Source organism: Bombina bombina, chromosome 11 (genome assembly GCF_027579735.1).
Source record: "Bombina bombina isolate aBomBom1 chromosome 11, aBomBom1.pri, whole genome shotgun sequence".
NCBI classification, from domain to species: domain Eukaryota; kingdom Metazoa; phylum Chordata; class Amphibia; order Anura; family Bombinatoridae; genus Bombina; species Bombina bombina.
This window is the reverse complement of record NC_069509.1, coordinates 128485697-128498811: the sequence shown is the minus strand read 5'-3', so window position 1 is coordinate 128498811 and position 13115 is coordinate 128485697. Positions and strand designations below refer to the sequence as shown.

At 37.9% G+C, this 13115-nt stretch overlaps 1 protein-coding gene across 1 annotated transcript in view; it reads right to left on the bottom strand.

Moving 5' to 3' along the window:
- MAPK8IP3 (mitogen-activated protein kinase 8 interacting protein 3) overlaps positions 1 to 12700 on the bottom strand; it is a 248606-nt gene extending 235906 nt beyond the window's left edge. The window contains exon 1 of the mRNA XM_053695247.1: positions 12386 to 12700. Within this exon, the coding sequence (XP_053551222.1) occupies positions 12386 to 12694 (309 nt within the window). The 5' untranslated portion in view covers positions 12695 to 12700. The remainder of the gene's footprint in view (positions 1 to 12385) is intronic.
- Positions 12701 to 13115: the final 415 nt, after the last annotated feature.

Here is a 13115-nt window from a genome sequence, read left to right as displayed (position 1 = left end):
TTTAGTTTATGAAGAAGTCCTTATTGTAACAGGAGTTGTAATATACAGTGTTATTCTTTAAACAAGTAACACTGAATGATGGGATACGGGTGGGTCATACAGGGGGCAAGGCTTATAGGGGGGAGGGAATAGGTGCACTTGGCTAAGGGGACCCACACATTGTTCTTTACCTGGAACTCCTGTCATTATGTGACTGTTCCATCCATATGGACTCCTGTCATTAAGTGACTGTTCCATCCATATGGACTCCTGTCATTAAGTGACTGTTCCATCCATATAAACTGTTGTCATTAAGTGACTGTTCCATCCATATGGACTCCTGTCATTAAGTGACTGTTCCATCCATATGGACTCCTGTCATTAAGTGACTGTTCCATCCATATGGACTCCTGTCATTATGTGACTGTTCCATCCATATGGACTCCTGCCATTAAGTGACTGTTCCATCCATGTGGACTCCTGTCATTATGTGACTGTTCCATCCATATGGACTTCTGTCATTATGTGACTGTTCCATCCATATGGACTCCTGTCATTATGTGACTGTTCCATCCATATGGACTCCTGTCTTTTTTTTTTTCTTTTTTTTTTTTTACATATTTATTTATGACCAGTAGTGTATAATAGCAAAATAATATGGACTCCTGTCATTAAGTGACTGTTCCATCCATATGGACTCCTGTCATTATGTGACTGTTCCATCCATATGGACTCCTGTCATAATGTGACTGTTCCATCCATATGGACTCCTGTCGTTATGTGACTGTTTCATCCATATGGACTCCTGTCATTATGTGACTGTTCCATCCATATGGACTCCTGTCATTATGTGACTGTTCCATCCATATGGACTCCTGTCATTATGTGACTGTTCCATCCATATGGACTCCTGTCATTATGTGACTGTTCCATCCATATGGACTCCTGCCATTAAGTGACTGTTCCATCCATATGGACTCCTGTCATTATGTGACTGTTCCATCCATATGGACTCCTGTCATTATGTGACTGTTCCATCCATAAGGACTCCTGTCATTATGTGACTGTTCCATCCATATGGACTCCCGTCATTATGTGACTGTTCCATCCATATGGACTCCTGTCATTATGTGACTGTTCCATCCATATAGACTCCTGTCATTATGTGACTGTTCCATCCATATGGACTCCTGTCATTATGTGACTGTTCCATCCATATGGACTCCTGTCATTAAGTGACTGTTCCTTCCATATGGACTCCTGTCATTATGTGACTGTTCCATCCATATGGACTCCTGTCATTATGTGACTGTTCCATCCATATGGAATCCTGTCATTATGTGACTGTTCCATCCATATGGACTCCTGTCATTATATGACTGTTACATCCATATGGACTCATGTCATTATGTGACTGTTCCATCCATATGGACTCCTGTCATTAAGTGACTGTTCCATCTATATGGCCTCCTGTCATTAAGTGACTGTTCCATCCATATGGACTCCTGTCATTATGTGACTGTTCCATCTATATGGACTCCTGTCATTATGTGACTGTTCCATCCATATGGAATCCTGTCATTATGTGACTGTTCCATCCATATGGACTCCTGTCATTATGTGACTGTTCCATCCATAAGGACTCCTGTCATTATGTGACTGTTCCATCCATAAGGACTCCTGTCATTATGTGACTGTTCCATCCATATGGACTCCTGTCATTATGTGACTGTTCCATCCATATAGACTCCTGTCATTATGTGACTGTTCCATCCATATGGACTCCTGTCATTAAGTGACTGTTCCATCCATATGGACTCCTGTCATTCTGTGACTGTTCCATCCATATGGACTCCTGTCATTATGTGACTGTTCCATCCATAAGGACTCCTGTCATTATGTGACTGTTCCATCCATAAGGACTCCTGTCATTATGTGACTGTTCCATCCATATGGACTCCTGTCATTATGTGACTGTTCCATCCATATAGACTCCTGTCATTATGTGACTGTTCCATCCATATGGACTCCTGTCATTAAGTGACTGTTCCATCCATATGGACTCCTGTCATTATGTGACTGTTCCATCCATATGGACTCCTGTCATTATGTGACTGTTCCATCCATATGGACTCCTGTCATTATGTGACTGTTCCATCCATATGGACTCCTGTCATTAAGTGACTGTTCCTTCCATATGGACTCCTGTCATTATGTGACTGTTCCATCCATATGGACTCCTGTCATTAAGTGACTGTTCCATCCATATGGACTCCTGTCATTATGTGACTGTTCCATCCATATGGAATCCTGTCATTATGTGACTGTTCCATCCATATGGACTCCTGTCATTATATGACTGTTACATCCATATGGACTCCTGTCATTATGTGACTGTTCCATCCATATGGACTCCTGTCATTATGTGACTGTTCCATTCATATGGACTCCTGTCATTATGTGACTGTTTCATCCATATGGACTCCTGTCATTATGTGACTGTTCCATCCATATGGACTCCTGTCATTAAGTGACTGTTCCATCTATATGGACTCCTGTCATTAAGTGAATGTTCCATCCATATGGACTCCTGTCATTATGTGACTGTTCCATCTATATGGACTCCTGTCATTAAGTGACTGTTCCATCCATATATACTACACATACTAAATGCATAAAACAGAATCTGTTGCATTAAGATATTGTCTCATAGTGCTGCTGTACCATGTGCCAGGCTTTAGAACAAATGTGAGAAAGTCTTTATGTGAGCAAGACTTTAGCAGGGTAGAATAGGAAGCGGTTAGGTGCAAAAGAGGAGAAACTGTGTTTTAAAGGTGATTAGGCAGCGTGATATTGTAGGATGAGAAACAGGGTCCACACTAAAATGGAGGTCTGCATTGTGGTTGTACAATCCTAAACTAACACATTTTAATAAAATAAACCATGAGTCAGGTCTGCCCTCTTACAGTCCCACTGAATGTTTGTGATAGTACTGGCAAATGAAAGTATTAGCAAATTGGTGTGTGTGTGTGTATGTGTTTGTGTGTGGGGGGGGGTGTATGTGTGTGTGTATATATGTCTGTGTGTGTATAGATAGATAGATAGATAGATAGATAGATAGATAGATAGATACTCCTATATGTTATGTTACTGACTGGGGTCCTTATTTTACTTGTGTATCTTTGTATTTTCTACCTGGGTGACAGAAAGTCTCATATATTGTCAATATTCCTGTGCCCTCCCCCTGAGTCCCGCTTGTGGTGGGGTCCTTACAAGTACTACACTAGTCAGTGTTTTAGCTTCGGCTATATATACATAAATATACACATGCACAAACACATATATAAATGCACATGCACACACAAACACTTATATAAATGCACATGTACACACACACACACTTATATAAATGCACACTCAAACACATATAAATGCACATGCACACACAAACACATATAAATGCACATGCACACACACACATATATATGCATGTACACACACACACACACACAGATATATATATATATGCAGTTGCACACATACAGTGCACACAAAAATATACAGTACATACACATGCACACACACACATGCATATTTATGCAACCATAAACACACACACATACATACAAACACACAAACATACAAACACACACATACAGTGCACACACAAATATACAGTACATACACATACACACACGCACATGCATATTTATGCAACCATAAACACACACACATACATACAAACACACAAACATACAAACACACACATACAGTGCACACACAAATATACAGTACATACACATGCACACACACACATATACAAACACACACACAATCACTGTGGCGGGTGTATTGAACCCTCGGTTTCTGTATTAAGAGGGACAATAAAGTCAAAATTAAACTTTCATGATTCAGAAAGAGTACAGAGGTTTATGAGACTTTTGAATTTACTTAATTCAAATGTTGCACAGTCTTTTTATATGCACACTTTCCGAGGCTCCAGCTCCTACTGAGCATGTGCACAAGTTCAGATTGTATATTTATTTTAGTCTGTGATTGGCTGATGGCTGTCACATGATACAGGGGCCCATCAAATGGGGGGAAAATTGTCAAAACAAATATCTACTGCTTATTTGAAATTCAGAGTAAGTGCTATTAAATTTACTTTTGTTATATGCAATTCTACTTTACTTAAAGGGACACTCAGGTTAAATTAAATGTTCATGATTCAGATACAGCATGTAATTTTAAACAACTTTCCAATTTACTTCCATTAAAAAAAATGTGCACAGTCTTTTATATTTACACTTTTTGAGTTACCAGATCCTACTGAGCATGTGCAAGAATGCACAGACTATACGTATATGCATTTGTGATTGGCTGATTGCTATCACATGGTACAAGGGGAGTGGAAATATACATAACTTTGAAATTTGTTAGAAAAAAATCTACTACTCATTTGAAGTTCAGACTAAGTGCTATTGCATTGTCTTGTTATCTTGCATTTGTTGATTATGCAAATCTAATGTGTTGACTGGTCCTTTAATGGTCCTTTAATGTCAAACACAGTAGCATTAACCATCTTTCCTTAAACATTTCCACTGGAAGAGTAATCACTATAATGTAAGGCATTTATGGATAAATCACTGCAACGACCACTTCTGACCTTTCTTCTATTTTATTTCCACCCTTCTTTGTATTTACTCTCTATTGAAGGGGTATCTAGGGGCCCTTGGCAAAGCGTTCTTCTCCCGTGGGGGCCGTTTAAACAGAATGAGTGCTCTGAAACAGGATATACTAGGAACCTGAAGTGACATTTACCCAAGCAGTAGGTGGGATTTATATCCAGCAACAGACATACACAGTCATCTATATCTTGTGAACGCCAAATAAAGTGATTATACTGGAACTGTATAACAGCGTAAAAAGCGCATTTATCCAAGCAGTGCATGGTGGGAGTCTACACTGGACAATGCATGGGAGGGCCAGGTGAAATGATCTTGAGAGCCCCATACAGGGGCTGCACTTTTGAGACAACTGCCTAACAATCTGCAGGCTTTCTGCTTCGTTTTCTCTGTATACTGTTCCTGTGAGACAAGTTAGTATTTTAAATACTGAAGCAATTTTTCTGCTCCTCTCTGCAGTTTTCAAGCTATTTTAGTCTTCGAAATGAGTACGCTGATAATCCCCAGATTATATATTGGAGCAATGCACAAGAGAAGAAGTGAAATAGCACTTTTTAAATAGGACATCTATATATGGCATTGTATGACTGTGAATATTATCAAATGTAATATGCTTTACAAATATATTTAATTACCAGAAAACCAGTCATCTGCTGTAATATCCCAGCTTTTTAGGTAAGGTGTAACATAGCAGGTACTCTGCTGCTAGGTATAGTGCAGAATGGATAGATAGACTGTCAATTGAACAAATCAATCAAATCTATTATCAAAGCCATCTGGCAGGTCTTCTGAGAAGTTTCTACTCTCTGTCTTTGAAATGGATACTGAGCCATTTAAAGGAACTCTGTCTTTGAAATGGATAATGAGCCATTTAAAGGAACAGTCAAGTAAAAATTAAACTTTCATAATTCAGATAGGGCATGCGATTTTAAACAACTTTGCAAAGGACTTCTATCATCCGCAAAATTGCTTTGTTCTCCTAGTATTCTTTGTTGAAAGTTAAACCTAGGTAGGCTCATAAACTGATTTCTAAGCTGCTAAAGTCCGCCTCTTATCTCTGTGCATTTTGACAGTTTATCACAGTTAGATAGTGTTAGTACATGTGTGCCATATAGATAACATTGTGCTCACTCCCGTGGAGTTATTTATGAGTCAGCACTGATTGGCTAAAATGCAAGTCTGACAAAAGAACTGAGATAAGGGGAAGTCTGCAGAGGCTTAGATACAAGGTAATCACAGAGGTAAAAAGTATATTAATATAACAGTGTTGGTTATGCAAAACTGGAGAATGGGTAATAAAAAGATGTTGTAACCAACTTGGATATAGTGGACACATTGTATTGTCACTGTTACTGGCCACAACAAACACACAATTATATATTTGAATACAATATGGGAAAGACTAAAAAGTCAGAAGTTAAGCCGAATGTTTGTTGTTTTAATAACAGCTATGTTGGGCATATAAATATCAGGCTCCTTTAAGGCAGGGGTAGACAAGTCTGTTTAAAATTTAAGAGCCAGGAAGAATATTTATAAGCCAGACAGTGGTATTTGTATATAGATATATGAAGAATAACACAAAAAGTTAGGAGCCAGGGTAAAATTCTAGAAGCCAGTTGCTCCCTGGCTGCTGGGTTTGTAAAACTCTGCTTTAGTGTATATGTAGTATATAAAAGGGCTGTATTTTCAATAATAATACGTTCAGTATACATTAAATGATTTGAACAATTCGTCCGGTATCGCTAAATAAATTTAAAAAGGAGTAGATGGTGCATGACAGTGTAAAAAAATAAAAAAATATCATGCACCATCTACTCCTTTTTATGTAACCACCTGCCCACGCATTGGACCAATAATCAAATAAAATTCCTACCAACCTCTTTATGCACTCCTGATGCATTCCAGAAGGATCTCAGATGAGGTGTACTCTATGTCCCAACTCCTCTATGTAAAATATATGCCATAATGGACCTCAGATCAGATGCATATCCAAATTTCTCTCTATACCCTAAATGATTTAATATCAGATGTCTGTCCTACATTCTCTATGCCAACTGTATACCCAAACTGACCTCAGATCAGAAGCATGTCCCACATTCTCTATACTAATTGTATGCCCAAACTGACCTAAGTTCAGAAGCATTTCCCACATTCTCAATGCCAACTGTATGCCCGAAGTGACTTCAGATCAGAAGCATGTCCCACATTCTCTATGTCAACTGTATGCCCAAACAGACCTCAGATCAGATGCATGTCTGACATTCTCTATGCCAACTTTATACCCAAACTGACCTCAGATCAGAAGCATGTCCCACATTCTCTATACTAATTGTATGCCCAAACTGACCTCAGTTCAGAGGCATGTCCCACATTCTCTATGTAAACTGTATGCCCAAACAGACCTCAGATCAGAAGCATGTCCCACATTCTCTATGTCAACTGTATGCCCAAACAGACCTCAGATCAGATGCATGTCTCACATTCTCTATGCCAGCTTTATACCCAAACTGACCACAGATCAGAAGCATGTCCCACATTCTCTATGCTAATTGTATGCCCAAACTGACCTCAGTTCAGAGGCATGTCCCAGATTATCTTTGCCCAAACTGAACTCAGATCAGAAGCAGGTACCACATTCTCTATGCCAACTGTATGCCCAACAGACCTCAGATCAGATGCATGTCTCACATTCTCTATACCAACTTTATACCCAAACTAACCTCAGATCGGAAGCATGTCCCACAGTCTCTATACTAATTGTATGCCCAAACTGACCTCAGATCAGAAGCATGTCCCACATTCTCTATGCCAACTGTATGCCCAAACTAACCTCAGATCAGATGCATGTCTCACATTCTCTATACCAACTTTATACCCAAACTGACCTCAGATCAGAAGCATGTCCCACAGTCTCTATACTAATTGTATGCCCAAACTGAACTCAGATCAGAAGCATGTACCACATTCTCTATGCCAACTGTATGCCCAAACAGACTTCAGATCAGATGCATGTCTCACATTCTCTATACCAACTTTATACCCAAACTGACCTCAGATCAGAAGCATGTCCCACATTCTCTATACTAATTGTATGCCCAAACTGACCTAAGTTCAGAAGCATTTCCCACATTCTCAATGCCAACTGTATGCCCGAAGTGACTTCAGATCAGAAGCATGTCCCACATTCTCTATGTCAACTGTATGCCCAAACAGACCTCAGATCAGATGCATGTCTGACATTCTCTATGCCAACTTTATACCCAAACTGACCTCAGATCAGAAGCATGTCCCACATTCTCTATACTAATTGTATGCCCAAACTGACCTCAGTTCAGAGGCATGTCCCACATTCTCTATGTAAACTGTATGCCCAAACAGACCTCAGATCAGAAGCAGGTACCACATTCTCTATGCCAACTGTATGCCCAACAGACCTCAGATCAGATGCATGTCTCACATTCTCTATACCAACTTTATACCCAAACTGACCTCAGATCAGAAGCATGTCCCACAGTCTCTATACTAATTGTATGCCCAAACTGACCTCAGATCAGAAGCATGTCCCACATTCTCTATGCCAACTGTATGCCCAAACTAACCTCAGATCAGATGCATGTCTCACATTCTCTATACCAACTTTATACCCAAACTGACCTCAGATCAGAAGCATGTCCCGCAGTCTCTATACTAATTGTATGCCCAAACTGAACTCAGATCAGAAGCAGGTACCACATTCTCTATGCCAACTGTATGCCCAAACAGACCTCAGATCAGATGCATGTCTCACATTCTCTATACCAACTTTATACCCAAACTGACCTCAGATCAGAAGCATGTCCACAGTCTCTATACTAATTGTATGCCCAAACTAAACTCAGATCAGAAGCATGTACCACATTCTCTATGTCAACTGTATGCCCAAACAGACCTCAGATCAGATGCATGTCTCACATTCTCTATACTAACTTTATACTCAAACTGACCTCAGATCAGAAGCATGTCCCACAGTCTCTATACTAATTGTATGCCCAAACTGACCTCAGATAAGAAACATGTCCCACATTCTCTATGCCAACTGTATGCCCAAACTAACCTCAGATCAGAAGCATGTCCTACATTCTCTATGCGCACCTCCATGTTGTAACCGAGGTTTCCTTTATCTAATCTTCACTGCTGATGCCAATGAAGAACAGCTATAAATGAGTCACTATAATGTGTGAATGTTTAAAATTAAATTACAGGAAAAGGGGACAAAGTAAATAATAAAAAATAAATAACTAAACATTTTATATTACAGCATCAAAGTCCCAGTAATGCCTTATACTTGCAAGTGTGTTATTAAATACAATCCCTGCAACAAAGAAGTGGGTAGAAGTTTATCTTCTTTTTTTTTTTTTTTAAATGATTGTGTTTTTTTGTTTTTTTTAATTTATGGTGTTTTGCACTGATATACACAGTTAATTTCCAAGTACAACCATTTTAACTTTTATATCCCTTAAAGGGACAGTAAACACCATAAGATTTTGATATAAAATCTTTAGTTATTCATTATGAAACGACTTTACAATATATATAATATAATTATATAAGTATTTATTTTGCACCCTTTTCACATAATTTAATACTGAAAACGAAGAATAGTTTAATTCTCAGAACTTGAAATGCACCCTGCTGACTCCCCAAGGCTAACTCTGCTACATATATGTCCCTAATTGGCTTTAACTGATAGCAACAGCAAAACAGTGAACTTTATACTAACATTATGACCATGTCTAGCCTTGTTATCTCAAGATTCAAGTCTGGATTGGGTCCTCCAAATATGGCACATGGTAGGTGGAGATTTGCTATTGAAAAACAATTACAGTATGACGTCCTAACACAATAAAATGGATGTTAATTTGTTTCTAAAACATTTAGACTTGCCTGAAATTACATTTTATAGCAACACAACAGAAATATATTGTAATTACAGAGTGTTTACTGTCCCTTTAAATGGGAAATTGAAATGCACATTAAAGTAATTGAATTTTGAAAAGAAACATTTTTATAATACAAGTGTATCAGCAAATATGATTCTAGTAAAAATAAATTTTATATATATATACTGCGGGTAAAGTAAGATTTCCTGGTAATCCTAGGATTAACCGAGTAAAAACGACATTACCCAAGCTTTTGTGGGTAAAGTCCGATGTACTGTAATTCCCCCATGTACACTATTCCTTTTGCCTCCGCCTGGGGGTTCAAGGAAGATCCGCCAATCCTCTGGCATCCACCCCAAGTGAACCGTGGGGAATGAGGTTTAGAAGGGGGGTTTTGCCCCCCCCCCCCCCCCCTTGAACCCCCCAGAGGCAAAAAAGATAGTGAAGATGGGGGAATTACAGTGCATGGAATATATGTTTGATGTGATGACACCGCACTCTGAGGGGATTTATGATCATACATCGGGCTTTACCCACAGCCGTTTGGGTAATGTCCGTTTTACCCGGGTAATCCTAGGATTACCCAATATCTGACTTTACCCATAATATATATATATATATTTATGTATGTATATATATATATATAGTATATATATATATATATATATATATATAGTATATATATATATATATATATATATATATACACACACTGTATATATATATATATATATATATATTTATATTACATTACATTGGTATATATCTCACTATCATTATTTAAAAAATAGCATATATACATATGCCATGTGAACCCTGATTCAAACACTGTATCTCCTCTGATTATTGGTGATGCCATATATATATATCAAAGATAACGCAAACTGAGTTATTGCTGACCCAATATAAGATGTCTGTGTGAATGTAGGTGCATGTTATCGCTGAATCATTCATAACCTACTAGACGCATTTTAAAAATAATGGGACCATTCAAAGTTGAAATGCATTTATGTACATTTAAATTTTGAGTTATAAGTCCCTTTAAAGTACCAGTTAATACAGTAACATAGTAAATGAGGTCAAAAAAAGACTGAAGCCCATCCAGTTCAAACTATACACATCTAATATACTTACAAAAAAGCTCCAGTTGAGCTTAATGGGACAGTCTAGTCCAAAATAAACTTTCATGATTCAGATAGAGAATGTAATTTTAAACAATTTTCCAGTTTACTTTTATCACTAAATTTTGATTTGTTCTCTTGGTATTCTTAGTTGAAAGCTAAACCTATGAGGTTCATATGCTAATTTCTAAGTCCTTGAAGGCCGCCTCTTCTCTCAGGGCATTTTGACATTTTTTCACTATTAGAGGGTGATAGTTCATGTGTGTCATATAGATAACACTGTGCTCACGCATGTGGAGTTCAAGTGAGCCAGATCTGATTGGCTAAAATGGATGTCTGTCAAAAGAACTGAAATAAGGGGGCAGTTTGCAGAGGCTAAGATACAAGGTAATCACAGAAGTAAAAAGTGTATTTATATAACTGTGTTGGTTATGCAAAACTAGGGAATGGGTAATAAAGGGATTATCTATCTTTTTAAACAATAACAATTCTGGTGTAAACTGTCACTTTAAATTAATCCCACACATAATCAACACAAGCATGATACAAAAGACAATGCAATAAAACTTAGTCTAAACTTCAAATGAGTTGAATTTTGTAAAAAAAAAAACTACTAAAGTTATATCTTTTTTCCAATCCCCATGTATCATGTGACAGCAATCAGCCAATCACAAATGCATATACGTATATTCTGTGAATTCTTGCACATGCTCAGTAGGAGCTGGTGACTCAAAATCTTTAAATATAAAAAGGCTGTGCACATTATGTTAATGGAAGTAAATTGGAAAGCTGCTTAAAATTGCAGGCTCTATCTGAATCATAAAAGTTTAATTTTGATTTAGGTGTCCCTTTAAATAAATAATCCCTTTTCCCAACACAGATTTTATGCTCTAGTTCATCTTATTAAGTGTATATTACTGCTTTAGAAAGATCAAACCATTACAATGTTTAAAATATCCCTATATTATACAGGCCACATAGCTAAAGACAAGACCTAAGGCCAGACGATCTAAAGATCTCTGCTCTGGAGAGATTATCTAAGCAGCCTCATCAGTATTGCAAGGTCTGTCGAAGAATTTACATAAAATGGCAAATTTTATCTTGAGAGGTGTTTACCCAGCTATACAGGGCCCTGTGTGTAAGGAAGAGACACATACAGTACAATATAATGCTGAGAAACCCCCCAAAGATTTTGTGTGATTTCTCTCCAGGCTGGTGACTTTTTGATCATCAAGCCCTAAGTATTCAAAGTATAATTTAGTGAATAAAATCTCTAAGATTCTATGTTATTATTATGTGGGAAATATGGTTCACTGCAGAAATGTTTCTTAATTCCAGGCCTCAGAGCACACTAACAGGCCAGATTTTCAGGATATCTGAACTAGAGCACTAGAGTGAAATAATCATCTGATCTTAAACCATCGTTATTAACCTACTCTCACCCAAGGTAATCCTGAAATTCTGGCCTGTTAGTGTGCTCTGGGGAACAGAATTGAGAAACTACAGCAAGGTGTAGCTCTCCAGCTATAATTTACTCCTCAGGATAACATAAAATGTTGGACAGATATTTTTCACACTATTTTTTTGAATGCTTTGGTTATTATAGTGCACTGTCACAGTAAGTAAACACCATCAACAAAAAGTTATCAATTGAATAAACCAATAACAAGTCATTACCCACCTCTTCTGCCTGTTTCCTGAGAGATTTCTCTCGCTCATACTGAGTCAGCAACTGCTCATTATCCTCTTTCAATAGTTCCAGTTCCACTTCATGTTCCTGATTCTCTGTCAGAACAGCATCTAGGTTCTCCAGAACATTGACTACCAAAGGCATCAGTTCCTTTACCGCCTCCTCGTCATAGCATTGTATCAGACGCTCAAACTCCCTGTAGATGCTGCTGGCAAGTCCAGATACCCTCTCCGACATGACCGACCCAGAACAGTAGTCATCTTGATACACCACCCCATCGTCAATCTGTATCTCCATCATCTTGGCCGTGGGGAAATTACCCCAGGTGGAAAGTGGGCAACAAATCACGTGAGATTTTAAGGGGGCCCTGCCCTTTTAAATGATATTTTATGTCCAGGGGCCAATAAGCCCCTTTAAAGAATATTAAGAGTATTTAGATTTAAGGATCCTTGGAAGAAAAAGGTGCATTGGATCAAGGCAGTCCACAAATATTGGCAAAGCTGTGTTTAAAGTTTGACCATTATATTCAATTTAAAGGTCTCTCTCAGCCTATTTTGGATATTGTTTCCAATATATATCCTTTATTATTATTAAACATATAAAGTTTTGGGGTAATAAACTAGACAGCTAAATAGGCTCTATTAATAAGATGAGTTTACAGAATGCATACAGAGATCTGTGTTTCCACTGTAATACTACAGGAATGTATAAATGTACATTA